Source organism: Coregonus lavaretus, assembly GCF_964263955.1.
Source record: "Coregonus lavaretus genome assembly, chromosome: 5".
Taxonomy (NCBI): Eukaryota; Metazoa; Chordata; class Actinopteri; order Salmoniformes; family Salmonidae; genus Coregonus; species Coregonus lavaretus.
The window spans coordinates 11,925,050-11,941,531 of record NC_139992.1 but is presented as its reverse complement, the minus strand read 5'-3'; the positions used below and the strand labels follow the sequence as shown (position 1 = coordinate 11,941,531).

The 16,482-nt window shown below is 41.2% G+C and overlaps 1 protein-coding gene across 1 annotated transcript in view; it reads right to left on the bottom strand.

Moving 5' to 3' along the window:
• LOC311129626 (diacylglycerol kinase beta-like) overlaps positions 1–16,482 on the bottom strand; it is a gene marked incomplete at its 5' end in the record, with an annotated part of 182,349 nt that overhangs the window by 117,742 nt on the left and 48,125 nt on the right. Inside the window, 4 exons of the mRNA XM_084161974.1 lie at positions 2,819–2,938; positions 3,114–3,188; positions 15,476–15,525; positions 16,173–16,298. Of these exons, the coding sequence (XP_084018100.1) occupies positions 2,819–2,938; positions 3,114–3,188; positions 15,476–15,525; positions 16,173–16,298 (371 nt within the window). The remainder of the gene's footprint in view (positions 1–2,818; positions 2,939–3,113; positions 3,189–15,475; positions 15,526–16,172; positions 16,299–16,482) is intronic.

The window sequence follows — 16,482 nt, the reverse complement described above, 5'->3', positions numbered from 1 at the left end:
TGTTTTTCCAACAGTCCGTCTCCTTCCTCGGATACTTCATCACCATCTCAGGTGTGGAGATGGAGGGAGATCGCATTTCAGCCGTGTGTAATTGGCCGACTACAACCACGGTAAACGAGGTGCAGCGCTTTATTGGCTTTGCCAACTACTATCGGAGGTTTATCCGGGGCTTTGACAAGGTCGCAGCTCTCATCACTTCTCTGTTGAAGGGTTGGCCGTCCGGCTCCGCTGGTGTGCTGTGGCTGACAGGGCTTTCAGTAATCTGAGGGCTCTGTTCACCTCAGCCCCGGTACTGGTCCATCCCGATCCATCATTACCGTTTGTAGTGGAGGTGGATGCGTCCGAGGTAGGGATAGGCGCTGTCCTATCTCAACGCTCGGGCACGCCACCCAAGCTCCGCCCCTGTGCCTTCTTCTCCAAGAAGCTCAGCCCTGCAAGGCAGAACTACGACATTGGTGATCGGGAGCTGTTAGCTGTTGTCAGAGCCCTGACCGTTTGGAGGCACTGACTCGAGGGGGCGAAACACCCTTTACTTGTCTGGACTGACCACCGTAACCTGGAGTACATCTGGGCAGCGAGGAGGCTGAACCCTCGCCAGGCCAGGTTGGCCCTGTTCTTCACCCGGTTTGATTTTATACTGTCCTACATACCGGGTACAAAGAACGTGAAGGCAGACGCACTGTCACGGCTGTACGACACAGAGGAGAGGCCCATAGACAACACCCCCATACTACCGGCCTCCTGCATTGTGGCGCCGGTAGTATGGGTGGTGGACGCGGACATAGAGCCAGCGTTACGCACAGAGCCATCTCCACCTCAGTGCCCAGCTGGGCTGCGGTACGTGCCGTCTCTTGTCCATGACTGTCTGATCTATTGGGCACACACATCCCCCTCCTCTGGTCACCAAGGTATCGGCCGTACAGTGCGCTGCCTGACCGGAAAGTACTGGTGGCCTACCTTGGCTGATGACGTGAGGGTATATGTCTCCTCCTGCTCGGTGTGCGCCCAGAGTAAAACACCTAGGCACCGCCCAGCGGGTAAGTTACATCCCTTACCAGTTCCACAATGGCCATGGTCCCACTTGTGTATTGATTTTCTCACCGATCTCCCCCTCTCTCAGGGTAACACCACCATCCTGGTCGTTGTGGACCGCTTTTCAAAAGCCTGCCGCCTCCTTCCTCTGCCCGGTCTCCCCACGGCCCTGCAGACTGCGGAGGCCCTGTTTACGCACGTCTTACGGCACTATGGGGTGCAATTGGACATAGTGTCTGACCGGAGTCCCCAGTTTACATCCAGGGTCTGGAAGGCATTCATGGAACGTCTGGGGTCTCGGTCAGCCTGACCTCTGGGTTTCACCCCGAGTCTAATGGGCAGGTGGAACGGGTGAATCAGGATGTGGGTAGGTTCCTGCGGTCCTATTGCCAGGACCGGCCAGTGGAATGGTTGGTGTTCTTGCCATGGGCCGAATATGCACAGAACTCTCTCCGCCACTCCTCCACTAACCTATCGCCATTTCAATGTGTTTTAGGTTATCAGCCGGTTCTGGTACCGTGGCATCAGAGCCAGATCGAAGCTCCTGCGGTGGATGACTGGTTTCGGCATGCAGAGGAGACGTGGAACGCTGCTCACGTCCACCTCCAGCGCGCCGTGTGTCGCCAGAAGGCCAACGCTCACCGCCACCGCAGTGAGGGCCCGGTCTTTGTACCGGGTGATCGGGTCTGGCTCTCGGCCTGCCCTGCTGGAAGCTGAGCCCGCGGTTTGTGGGGCCGTTCAAAGTCCTGAGGAAAATAAACGAGGTTACCTATAGGTTACTACTCCCTCCAGATTACCGTATTAACCCCTAGTTTCATGTGTCTCTCCTCAGGTCAGTGGTGGCTGGTCCGCTCCAGGAGTCTGAGGTGCGGGAGGTCCCTCCGCCCTCTCTTGACATCGAGGGCGCCCCGGCGTACTCCGTCCGTTCCATCCTTTATTCAAGGCGTCGGGTTGGGGGCCTTCAGTACCTCGTGGAGTGGGAGGGTCACGGTCCGGAGGAGCGGTGTTGGGTCCCGGTGAGGGATATCCTCGATCCCTCCCTGTTGCGGGATTTCCACCGTCGCCATCCGGCTCGCCCTGCTCCATGTCCTCCTGGGGGGGGGGGTGGGGGTACTGTCACGACTTCCCCCGAAGCTGCCTCCTCTCCTTGTTCGGGTCGTCACCGGCCTTCTTTTCCATTTGTTTTGTCTTGTTTATTACACACATCCCCTCATCAGTACCTGTATAAGTGTTCCCTCTGCCCCCTTGTATTTGTGTGTGATTGTTTATTGTGGAGGTTAGATTAGCTTGGTGGAGCTCTTTGTATTTTGTATCGCCTGGATATTTCATCCGTGTGCCTTGTTGTTTCCAGTGCGCCTGATTTCCGCACTGGAGTGTTTGACGCATTGCTGCGTACCGCTGTGTTTTCAGAATAAATATTTTATTGTGTGATTTACCCTCCTGCGCCTGACTCCTTCAAAATCACTCACCACACTTGCAGCTGTAATTGTTGCAAAAGGTGGCTCTACTAAGTATTGATTTTGGGGGGGTGAATAGTTATGCACGCTCAAGTTTTCTGTTTTTTTGTCTTATTTCTTGATTGTTTAACAAGAAAAAATATTTTGCATCTTCAAAGTGGTAGGCATGTTGTGTAAATCAAATGATACAAATCCCCCCCAAATCAATTTTAATTCCAGGTTGTAAGGCAACAAAATAGGAAAAATGCCAAGGGGGGTGAATACTTTCGCAAGCCACTCTGTATGGCATCCATTATCAAATGATATCACACACACACACCCTCCCTCACCGTCTCCATGCCCAGCAGGACCAGCAGAGGGATGGTGGTGAGGCCTCCTCTGATCCACTCCTCCAGAGTGACTGTTCCGTCCCTGTCATAGTCTATCTCTTCCATCATCTCTTTCAGGATCTAGAACACAGGGAGACGGGGAGGACGGCGGATGAGTCCAGTAAAGTCTTGTCAAATTATAATACTCTAATGATCCAACATGTCCTCATCACTGTAGTTAAGCTAGCCTTTTCAGGTCACCACAAAACTTTGGTAACAGGGGAAACAAGACACACAAGGCTGTGTGCATCCTTACCGGTCGCAGCTCTGCAGAGTCCCATTCCAGGTACTCTGCCACGTGGACCATCTGATTGATGATGCGGTCCAGTTCCTACACACAAAGGAAGAGAGCTAAACATTAGACCACAACAACAACAACACTGTGGCCGTCTTCTTGATAACAAATGAACTCATCCACACATCCACAGACAGAGATGGGGCACAACATTACTACCAAGAGACTGACAGAGACAATCACATATGTTCTCCTTTTAGAAAACAAAAAAATCCTCCACATTGTGGCATGCCCAGGAAGATTGTCCTTGAAAACAAATGAAGTCACCCAGACAACAGTATCCTCTGATATCATCCACATCATCCTATGATGACAGTATCCTCTGATATCATCCACATCCACATCATCCTATGATGACAGTATCCTCTGATATCATCCACATCCACATCATCCTATGATAACAGTATCCTCTAATATCATCCACATCCACATCATCCTATGATGACAGTATCCTCTGATATCATCCACATCTACATCATCCTATGATGACAGTATCCTCGGATATCATCCACATCCACATCATCCTATGATGACAGTTATAGATGATTTTCAAGTACATATGTTGTAGAATTAAAAACCTATATGCCTTAAAATGTTTATGGATTGAGAACCAGTTGAAGGGTTAATACAGAGCAGAGACATTTATGTGTTTTTCATAAACTCCCTGCAGCTGGGCTGGGTATGTCAATGACTTGTGTGGAGATTGGAGTAACAATGGAACTAGTGTTATCATTTTTTGTGCTTATGACCTTATGACCTGACACATGGCCACATGCACATAATCTCAGGGGCCGGGGAGGATGATGAATGATAAATGTTTAAATGTATGTGGTTGAGAATGGGTTATGGATGACATGTTTAAATCATATTTAAGTATTAATGGATATGTTTTATAATGTGTTATGAAATGATAATGGTGAAACAGAATGAACATGTTTGATATTTTATAATCCAGATACATGCTTAAATAAGGAATATAGACATGGAGTATATGCTGTGTTTTAAATGAATGCATGTGTTCTTTCACAGGGGCTCTCAAACTGTGGCCCATGGGTTTGTTATAGACACATGGTATGCATTACATTAGTTCTTTTTTTAAGAAGGGGCCTAAGCCACGCAGCCAATAGAATGATAGAATGAGAGGCTTCATATAGAAAAAAATCATTCATGACATTTTGGAGTGGACATTGTGTGACAGCTGGACGTTGAAAAAGAAGGGTGGTGCAGAACTGAAAAAAGTTAGGAATGTACGCATGTTTTTTCATTTGTGTGTATATATATAAGAGATCTCTAAGCCAGAGCGAGACAGTTGTTCCATGGGGCTAGCTCGGCTTTGTTATGCAATAAAGTATAATTCTTGAATTCACAAGCTCCGGTGTCTTGAGAGATATTTTTGAGTTGATTATCTATTAGTCAAATATTTCTACGACATATTGGCGAGCTTGTCCAGGAGTTGAAAAATAGGGATCAGAGACGGTATACATCTGCAGTTGTGAAACGGCTTGGACGGACCATGCAAACAAAAGCGGCCGCTTTTAAAAGGTAAGCCAAGTTCTTACTTATATAGTATAACGTTTGTGTGGTCCGATCCGGGGCTCGGCAACATCTAAAGAAATACCAAGTAGGTCTCTCCAAATTTAAGAACCAGAAAATTAGACACTAGGAGCTTTTGAATTTAAGAATACATGTCGCTGTTGTTTGTCTGAACCGTCTGTTCAATTGATTTGATTGATTTGATTGATTTGATTCATTTGATTCATTTGATTCATTTGATTCATTAGATTCATCTTGCTGATCGCTTTGTCTGAGTCATTTCGGCACGGGTGGTTGTCCCGCTGGTTGAGCGATCAGACAATAACATGTTAAGTCCTACAGATACCGCTTTAGACGTGTCGTGGAAGTGAATCGTCTTGAGGACTGCTTAGGTAGGCAGAAATCCTGTGTAATACCGCTCCTTTTTCTGTGTTGAGGAAGTGTAACAGAAAAAATAGGGCATAATTTACAGGTCGCTTAGGAAAGCGTAGTAGAAGTCCAGGTGTGTAGAGGAAGTATAACACCTGGGCTAAATAAATATCAATCCTGTGGATAGCGCTATGGAGAGCTAAAATTAGCACTCCAGAGGTCTGAACGGGCAGGTAGGGCATCATCCTGTGTTGTGGTGATGCCAAAATTAGGTAGGGTCGATCAGGTAAAAAAGTTAGGTCATCCGGCGTAGGTGACACCATAAATTGGAGTAACACCGGTCATCCTGAGTAGGTGAACGGGTTAAATAGCTACAAGGGCGTCAACATTTTGATAAAGTGTTATATAGAGTAGGTCTGCTCATCTCATATGGGGAATGGGTTGCTTGGGTGGCTGTGAGTCATTAAACTGTCTGATTCATTTGGGCACAAGTGGCTGCTCATCTGTGTGAGTGAGAATAATAAGAAATCCTGCAAGTAAATAGCCTTTCTGTAAGGAAAGGAAATATATTTGAGGTTGTTTGAAGCTTCTGTCTGATGGAGAAAGGGTGTGCCCAATCTCACATTAGGAAAGAGAAGAATAAATGGTGCGTGGATATTCATTGACCAACTGAGTGTAGAAAATTCACGTTACCAGGAGGAGTAGAATAAATCCTGTTGGAGGAACAGGTCACGTGTACCGGTGTGGTCATATGACGTCTATGCATTGTATTTTGATAAATCTGTTAGGGTATGTTTCTGACATTATATTTAGAAACTTTAGAGGTGATGCAGTATTATGATAAATTGACTACAGTAAAATAATAACTAGGATAGGGTTAACATTCCAAATTTGGGCCCTTTGATAGAATAAGATATTCCTGTAGGTTATACAAATAGTAATTAAGGGCGTTTGAGGACAACATTGTATAAATATGGAATAAGAGTGGTATAATGATGTAAATTAGTCGCACTCTGAAGTTTGAATGATGAGATATATAGGTGTGTTTGATAATTATATATACGTTGGAATAATAAGCTTTTCTTGTAAATTATATCTTGGAGTTTCGTACAACAATGCCTGTCATAGAATTTTGTAAGATCAGGGAATAGTGACCAGCATATATGATTCTAGGAGGATTCTATGACTGAGGGAAATGATTTGGGTAATTTGTTGTTTGTTCCGCTGAGACTAGATGGTGATTAACTGATTTGTGGCAATAAAGAATAATTAGAAACATGAATGGTTTGGTAGATATGAATATATTGGAATAGAATGAATTTTCTGTGAGTGTGATTTAATACGAGGGATTGGATAAAATTATAGGTGTTGACTTGCCCAAACACGTAGACGTACGTGGAAATGGGAGAGAGTACATAGGACATGTGGTAGAATTAAACATTATAATAAACTATTTATTATTTCAGAAGCAGATATATAATTCATTTGGTTAGGTCGTTAGATCTGTTTCCAAATCAATGAATGTGAGGTTTGACTTGTTGACTGCTAAATTGATTACGTTGAGCGTGTGAGATCTGTGTCCTTCAAAGCTATTTTCTGATAAAGTGTGGTATGTGCCAGATACTAAAACTACTGACCATTATCATTGGAATAAAGGAGGATTAACTTGTCATTTCAATAAAGCATAGATTCTGCATCGCTGAACAGAGTCTAGGTTTTCTAAGTATAGTTTAGCTATAGTTGTGGGTTGTTTAGATTGAAGGAACAGTCAGGATAAGATTGGACGATCTAGTAGCCTGCGTCTTTTCAGACTGAAGGACTCACTTATTCAACGAGAAAGGAGGAGTGTCTATAGTCTAAATCAGAAAGGACAGTTACATTTGAATAGCGGACTGGCAATTTGGATAAGAGATTTGGCCATAATTTGAATTGTTTAGGTAGACTGGAATGAAAGTAAGGTATTTTAATATTATGAATATACATATATTATTAGTTATTGTTGGGATGTGAATAGACTTTACTAATGCCATGAACTAGTTTCCGGTTAAAAGAGAGTCATACTTGCTTGACTGTATCGAGCTGAAAGAGTTATTTAAAGCAAGTTTGAATAGCTGGATGGAAAACATTTATTTGACAAAATTCTAATTGTTATCACTTTATTCTATGGTTCGCGTGACACCAGTAATGTATGCGAATAGTTGGTGAATTGTAGAATGATAATGTATTTTCGTTGCGTGAACTAGGGGATGCAAGGAGCTTTGGCTATTATAAGCTGAGTGAATAGCATCAATTTATAGTGGGTTCTAGATTTGTTGAATAAACAAACTTATATTTTAAACTAAAGTAATGCAATAGGCTACAATTATAACATTATCAGAAAAAGGCACTATACGCTCATCTGTGGTCCTCTGTAGCTCAGTTGGTAGAGCACGGTGCATGCAACGCCAGGGTTGGGTGTTCGATTCCCAAGGGGGGCTAGTATAAGTATAATAATGTATGAGCCCACTAATTGTGCGTCGCTTGGAATAAGAGCATCTGCTAAATGACTAAAATGTTAACGGAGAGGAGAGTACGTGGTAGTAATTTTTAGTCATTGAATAAGGTTTTGCTAGATTAAAGGAGTGACAATGGTGGAATATGTCTATAAATAAATTGGATTGTGCTAAATGGATGATTTCAATATATGATGGTAAACTACAGCAAGTGTTTGGTGTTACTTGTAGCTTACTTAGAAAGGATAGATTAATAGATCTCATTCATTCTGTAATGGCGGGGTGATGGTTTAATTGCGTGGCTATGATTTTAGTTGGTTACAAGAGAAATAGGATATAGTTTACGACGCATGGAGAAGTGAATGTCTTATATGGTAATAGATCAACTGAACCAAACATGATGTTACTATGGCAATTTAGGATGATTAATGTTGTTAAGTTCGTTTTTAAACCCTATGATAGAGGTAAATGCAGAACGCTGTTTGAAAGTGTGTTCTATTGGGTCTGCTAGGAAAAATGGAAGAATTTCCATTTTTGTCTGTGGGTGTTGAACATTGGGGCTTGCTGAAACGTGAGAATGCTATAAGGGACATTATGGGTTAAGTTAGGTGTACAAGGATCGCGTATTTTGTATGACTGTAAGTCGCTTTGGATAAAAGCGTCTGCTAAATGGCATATTATTATTATTATTATTATTATTATTATCGGCAGGAAATTGCTAGCTAGTTAGCGGTGAGAGCTAGTGTGGTTTTCGTTGGGTGACGTCACGTGCTCTATGAACTGGAAGTAGATGCTTTGTGTGGCATTGGTGGAGCGACGGGTAACGGTGCTTCGGTGGTGAATGTTGTCAATGTGTGCAGAGGGTCCCTGGTTCGAATCCAGTAGGGGACAGAAAGCAAATCTTTTACATTGATGTTATTGATGTGAATTACTGGTTTCATTGATAACATTATAGGAAAGATGTTGTCCTACCAATCCATGTCGGATAGGATAACATAGTAATTGAAATTGCATATTGGTGAATTGGATGTTTTATTGGTTTTTACTATAAATATAAAATAATTTGTCATCTGTTAAGGTACCATTATGAGGAAAATTAGCGGTAGAGTATGATAGATATTGTAGAGGGTTTAAAAAATAAGTTAATTGGGTGATGAGACAGGTTGACTTGATGTTGAATGGGATTGTTTAATAGGAGTCATTATTTCTACTTAGGAGAATGAGAATATGTTATTAGGTAGTATTGCTTTGTGGAGACGATTAACTAATGAAGAACATGTCTCGATAGTTGAATAAGGAACGATATTTGATAATTGATCATTTTATTATGACATTATATAGTTTGTTTAAACAGCAGTGAGTTATGATGATGTTTTATTACTTCAGATAACGATCATTTGTTTATAGTACGTTGAACGATGGGAGGTAGTTGTTGCTGTTGGCTTGATGGATTAAGTAGACATCTTTTTATGGGTTTTGGATTATGAAACAATAAGTTTATATTTAAGAAAAAAAAAAGAGAACATCAATGCAACAGTTTGCGACGTTAAATTACTAAAATGGGGTTATAGGTTTATAGTGGAAGGTGTAGTTAACTTAATAAAATGTGTTATTATCTAGTGTCTTCTAAGTGGGAGTTTCTTTTAAGGGTTGATGGGAGTCTCCTATAATATTATGTTAGGGGTAAGGTAGGACAAGACGTATCAAACTATTTTTAATTGATGCTGGGGTTAATGATTGTTGATGAGATAGGACTGGGGATATATGTATGATGTTTTGTGTGTAATTACTATCTTTGGATTGTTGATTATATGTTAACGACATGTATACTTTCTCTTCCAGGAACATGGGGATTTCTTTATTGGGAGGTTTAAAAAGTCTGTAGGCTAGGGTGGAACTAGTTAGTAAAATTAAGTAGTTTTATTTTTAGGTTGTCATATGGAGCTACCAAAATAAATAAGGCCTGGCCATTTTTGTTTGTTTATTGTTTTACTATATGGTGTTCAAATAACCACAAACAAACTACTTAGTATGAAATGTTAGTTGTATAGGATTTTTATTTCTATTTTTTTTTTTTTGATGGGATGGAAGTGAAATATCTTAAAGGGGCATACACATGTAATTTGGGTTTTATTTACTGAGGGATAAGTAAATATGTGTGATTTATTTTGAAAAGAGCTGTCCTAAGGAATTACAACATTTATGAAAGGTCTTGATGGTTGTTAGGAGTAGTATACTATTGGATGAAACAATTCATTGAATGATTTCAATGACCTCTGAAATCTGTCCTGGCTTTATAGTGCGACCTGATCACCCGCACTATGAATTCTAGAGGCATGCTGAATTAGGGAGTTAGATAAAATAAGGATAATTGTGAAGAAGTTTATAATTTGGAAAAAATCCTATATATAAATTAGTCGAAACAGGACAAGGATGAAGTGAGAGGGTTAGCCCTGAAGGAGAGGTATTCCTTGAATAGTGTTATGGAATACAGTTAAGTAAAGATATGCTCAAGGGGTGTCATTTTAAGGTTAGTTATTATTTTAGGTTTGATAGGCAATATTGTTTTGTTTTGTTTTTTGTACACATGAATCACGATGTGATGCATGTGTCCAAGGGGGGAAGTTGGGATTACAGAGGTTTTAATGTTTTATTATGGTTTTGTGGGGAAATATGCAAGGTGTATTAAGGATATGAGCAGTAGTAATAATGTGTTATGGGTTAGGTTAAATCATTTTTGTTTTTGTGATAGGAGGCATGGTGTAGAGGTGGTCTGTCTATGAGATAAGTGAACTAGAACAAGCTGGAAGCAGGTGTGCTTCATAATCTCAAGGCTTCTCTTGACGGATGAGAGGACATGAGTAGCATACTGTGTCTCACCTAACCTAACAATGTTCTTAAGATTTTCTTTTCATGGGTGAAGATAACTATGCCCAACTGAGTAGGATAATCTGAGTATTTTCTGTGCCCTGGAGACTATGTGATGGCAAAAGACTACAGAAGAAAGAGCTGGAAAGACCCTATGTGGAGGGGCCTGTACCAGGTGTTGTTGGCTACCTTAATGATGGTAAAAGTGGTGGAGACAGATACTTAGATTCATGTTTCCCACTATAGGAGTGTTCCAACCTCAGCCATTGGGTAGCATTGTTGTTTTTTGTGTGTGTCTGTGCTTGTGTCTTTGCAGCAGTAACTCTGAGCTTCCCTATGGGTAGGCTGATTGAAGGACACTTTTCACAGACCGATGTCGATAGATTGAGAGGGACTCTGGCTAATCCGGAGACCCTAGTGACGGGGGAAGGTTAACAACTGAAGTGACCATACACATCGTTGTCCAGGTTATACCAACGATGGTACGGATAGAGGGGAGTATCGGGTATCATCTTAACCATTGTACCAGAGTGAGGGAACTGATGATTAAGAGACTTTAAGGACCTTCCAGACCACCGAGAGATTCCAGACCACCGAGAGATTCCAGACCTCCAAGACGCACCAGATATCCTTATCATTGATTTCTCTACACTTGACTAGTTACCTGAGAATAAGGGGAATGGAGTACTGATAATAATAAAGAGCAGAAGAACAAGACATAGAAGGGAGATAGACAGGATTAGAATGTATATTCTTGCACAGGCAGGAACCATAACTAAAAATACAGGAAGGGATCACTATTAAAATACAAGGGTTAAAATATTATTGGTGTGTGAGAAACCAGCACAAAGAGTATGGGGAAGTCACATGGGGTAGTGTGACCTTAAGATAATGAAAGAAAGAGACAGGTGAATCATAGACATAAGGAGAACAGTCCAAGACTTAGATAAACAATTTGATGTAGTATTTGGTGTTAGATTTCCAGGGGGAAGTGTTATTGGAGTAGTTATTCCTTGGGAAAGTGCATTAAACCCTGTATATGTTAGAGCTATACCAAATACAGAAGAAAGGGAATTGAAGGAGCCGTTAAACAATGATTGATATAGATGAGTACAATATATTATATTACAATTGAATAAAGAAAATAGTCTAATATGCACCACATCTCCGTTTAAAGAATTAACAGTAGTTCAAAATCTTCACAGTTACTAGGACTGTGTTATGATTCAACTACAACTTTTGTCATATAAGGAACTCGGAAAGACCATATTGGCCAGCAGAATGTTTGTAATATTTAGGAAATCCTAAATATAAACAATTTTATGATCAACCAGGATGAGGAGAGAAGTGTAAGCAATTGTTAGAATAGGAACAAGGAAAGGGAAACACCAGAGTAAGGTCAAATAGAGTATGAGCAAAAATGTAGGAATGTTACAATAAAACAATTGGGTTATATAATTTGGGAGAATTCAAGGGAGAATGTGAAACATAATGATTTGTCATGTAGACAATGTTAATAGGGATGTTTTGGATTGGAAATTAACTCAACTGAACTGTTATGATCTGTCCTTTCCTGAGGTTGCTACGGATGGTGTCGTAATGCATTGCAGAGATCATTTGGCCCAGAACGGTGTAAACCTCAATAAAAACCAAAAATCCTCTACTCGGCTGAAGAGGAACAACAAAGGCGTTGAAGACGTTCCTGTCTGACTACTTCTGCCAGGAGACCTGAATCCAGCATCAAATCAAAGCAATCAATTGCCTTCTCTTTTGTGCCTTTTCTTTCTAGAATGTGAGGAAAGAGGTCTATGCAAATACAACGTTCTTCCTAGTTTGGGTATACTGGTTTGCACATGGACAAAACAGGATGATGGTGGAGGTGTGGCGGTTCAGGTGTGACATTGGAATTGGGACATTGCTATGGGTAATCCAAGATGAACTATGAAGCTATCTGAAGAACATAATGAAGACGCCAGAAGATTGAGTGCCGGTAGAGGAAGGGAGTGTTAGTTGAGGTAGTATGTTGATTAAGGAGGTATTATACACTACTAAATTTATAGTAATTTGGACAATGCATTAGGGTACTGATCTGTTGTAATTCTCGTTATGAGGAAGTTAATGCTAGAATTATTATAATATAAATATACATTCGGCCAGTGTTAATATGTGCCAAGGTGAGAGTTTTAACTTTGAATGATGGAACAAAGGTGACTAATTAATGTTTTGGGTAATTAATTTGATTATGATTATAAATTATAAGTGGACTGACTGATCTGAATAACTTATTAATATTAATGCTTAGTGATGTTGACATGGCAATTACTTGATTAGATATGGATATTGATTATTTTGATTGTTATAATACTTGTGATATGGGTGAAAAAGGTTATGTAAGCTAAAGATATTGACACCATTCTTAAACATGTCCTAGATATTATTGTTAAGACAAAGTTGCATGTGTTGATGTGATAGGATACTAACACATATATGGGAAGGGCTATAACCAAACAAAAGTGGGGAGCATTGTTTATAAAGAGATACACCCAGTTCAGGGAGCGCCATGACAGTAGGTAAATAAATATGGGACATTTTGGGAATTTGGGAATCCTGAATGTTTGTATGGAGTTGTTCCTGGGGGTGGATGGGCCTGCCATGGTTACGAAGCCCGACAGGAAAATGTGGAGGTTAATTTAGAGGAAAACCTTCTAGACTTGTAATCAATACCTGACTGGGCTATGGGTCCTCATCAGGATGGGTCAGACAATGAGGAAGATACATTGGTCTGAATATATATTCTTATAAAATGTAACCACAGATGGCAAGGCTAAGAATAAGTATATGCACATGCTTACACTCATTTTATGTTATCTTTTGTTTTATTGGTTGGGACTTAAAAGTCCCAGAGGGGGGAAATATATATATGATTTTCAAGTACATATGTTGTAGAATTAAAAACCTATATGCCTTAAAATGTTTATGGATTGAGAACCAGTTGAAGGGTTAATACAGAGCAGAGACATTTATGTGTTTTTCATAAACTCCCTGCAGCTGGGCTGGGTATGTCAATGACGTGTGTGGAGATTGGAGTAACAATGGAACTAGTGTTATCATTTTTTGTGCTTATGACCTTATGACCTGACACATGGCCACATGCACATAATCTCAGGGGCCGAGGAGGATGATGAATGATAAATGTTTAAATGTATGTGGTTGAGAATGGGTTATGGATGACATGTTTAAATCATGTTTAAGTATTAATGGATATGTTTTATAATGTGTTATGAAATGATAATGGTGAAACAGAATGAACATGTTTGATATTTTATAATCCAGATACATGCTTAAATAAGGAATATAGATATGGAGTATATGCTGTGTTTTAAATGAATGCATGTGTTCTTTCACAGGGGCTCTCAAACTGTGGCCCATGGGTTTGTTATAGACACATGGTATGCATTACATTAGTTCTTTTTTTAAGAAGGGGCCTAAGCCACGCAGCCAATAGAATGATAGAATGAGAGGCTTCATATAGAAAAAAAGCATTCATGACATTTTGGAGTGGACATTGTGTGACAGCTGGACATTGAAAAAGAAGGGTGGTGCAGAACTGAAAAAAGTTAGGAATGTACGCATGTTTTTTCATTTGTGTGTATGTATATAAGAGATCTCTAAGCCAGAGAGAGACAGTTGTTCCATGGGGCTAGCTCGGCTTTGTTATGCAATAAAGTCTAATTCTTGAATTCACAAGCTCCGGTGTCTTGAGAGATATTTTTAAGTTGATTATCTATTAGTCAAATATTTCTACGACACAGTTTCCTCTGATATCATCCACATCCACATCATCCTATGATGACAGTATCCTCTGATATCATCCACATCATCCTATGATAACAGTATCCTCTGATATCATCCACATCCACATCATCCTATGATGACAGTATCCTCTGATATCATCCACATCATCCTATGATAACAGTATCCTCTGATATCATCCACATTCACATCATCCTATGATGACAGTATCCTCTGATATCATCCACATTCACATCATCCTATGATGACAGTATCCTCTGACTGTTGATTCATGATTTCTATTCCTGGACACCAGGAGGCAGTTCAGCTCAGCGTAGACCAGAATGATTAACTACCCTGCCCTCGTTGACTAAATACACTGAGTGTACAAAACATTAGGAACACCTTGCTAATATTGAGTTGCACCTCCTTTTGCCCTCAAAACAGCCTCAATTCATCGGGGCATGGACTCTACAAGGAGCCGAAAGTGTCCCACAGTAGTGTCAAGTTGGCTAGATGTCCTTTGGGTGGTGGACAATTCTTGATACACACGGGAAACTGTTGAATGTGAAAAACCCAGCAGCATTGCAGTTCTTGACACAAACCGGTGCACCTGGCACCTACTACCATACCCTGTTCAAAGGCACTGAAATATTTTGTCTTGCCCATTCACCCTCTGAATGGTACACATACACAATCCGTCTCAATTGTCTCAAGGCTTAAAAATCCTTCTTTAACCTGTCTCCTCCTCTTCATCTACACTGACTGAAGTGGATTTAACAAGTGACATCAGTAAGGGATCATAGCTTTCACCTGGATTCACATACGCTTGCTGCTACTGTTTACTATCTGTCACTTTATTCCTAGTTATATGTACATATCGACTTCAATTACCTCATACCTCTGCACATCGACTCTGTATACTGTTGCATGGATCTAAGAATGAAGCAACTGGAGTTCAGAGGAAATAAGTACTGTAACAGGGTTGTTCTAATTGCACTGAACTTAGCACTGCATAAGAAGAGAGGAGAGGAGAGGAGCTGCGAGGGCAGGACAGGAGAGGAGAGGGGAGGAGAGGAGATGAGGAAAGGATAGACCAGAACAGAAGAAAGGAGAGAAGAGAAGAGAAGAGAAGAGAAGAGAAGAGAAGAGAAGAGAAGAGAAGAGAAGAGAAGAGAAGAGAAGAGAAGAGAAGAGAAGAGAAGAGAAGAGAAGAGAAGAGAAGAGAAGAGAAGAGAAGAGAAGAGAAGAGAAGAGAGGGCCACTCACCGAGCTGTCCAGTACTCCGTTGCCATCTGTGTCGTACAGCCGGAACATGACTGGAGGGAACAAGAGAAAAGGGACCCCATGATTCAGCTGTAATGAACCCCTGTCTGTCAGCACCACTTGCATTCCTAGTCAGATCCTCACTCTGGAAAGCAGGGGAAGTATTAGAGTGTGACACAACACCACTCCTGTGTTGGAGCAGGGGATGTAATAGAGCGTGACACGTACTCCTGTGTTGTTGGGATGTTGGAAGCAGTTAGCAGTGATTAGCTGTGTCAGAGTGTGCGGATATATCTCCCAACGCTAAAGAAGTCTATTGGACACACCAGGGCTTAGGATGTCCATGGGCTAACGCGGACAGGTGCTGAGGCTGAGCTAATCCCAAGGGGAGCCTGACTCCTGACTCACTGCTGACAACCTGTTTCTCACTCTCTCACACACACTGTACTGCTGAGTGCTGAGGCTACTACTGGCAGGTGTGTGTGTGTGTGTGTATGTGTGACAGCCCGCATGTATTTGGTGTCTGAAATAGAGCTGGAAAAATTACTTCCTACCTGAATGAATGAATTGACTTATCCACTCAGATTGTGGGAGGATCTTTCTGAGAAGTTTAGGTGACACCTTTGGACTCCTCTACATGACCGACCTCTCTCAAATACCTTGGTTGTTTACACACTAGTAATTAGACGCTGTAACTCACACTCCAGCTTGTCCTCTGGTGTGCCCCTCTCCAGTAGGGACAGGTAACACACGATGTCCTTCAGAAACACCACCTGGGGGGAAGGTAAGGGGGACGGGCTCCACCTCTTCTCCACTATGATTCTCTCTGTGGGAGAGGAATGGAACAAGGGGTATCCATGAGAGATGGTGATGTCATACAGTAATGACCACAAGCATTACTAAGCAACATGGCAAATTGTGATGTGATATGGATATGGTGATATGGTGATATTGATATGGTGATATTGATATGTTGATATTAATATGTTATACTAATATGGTGATATTGA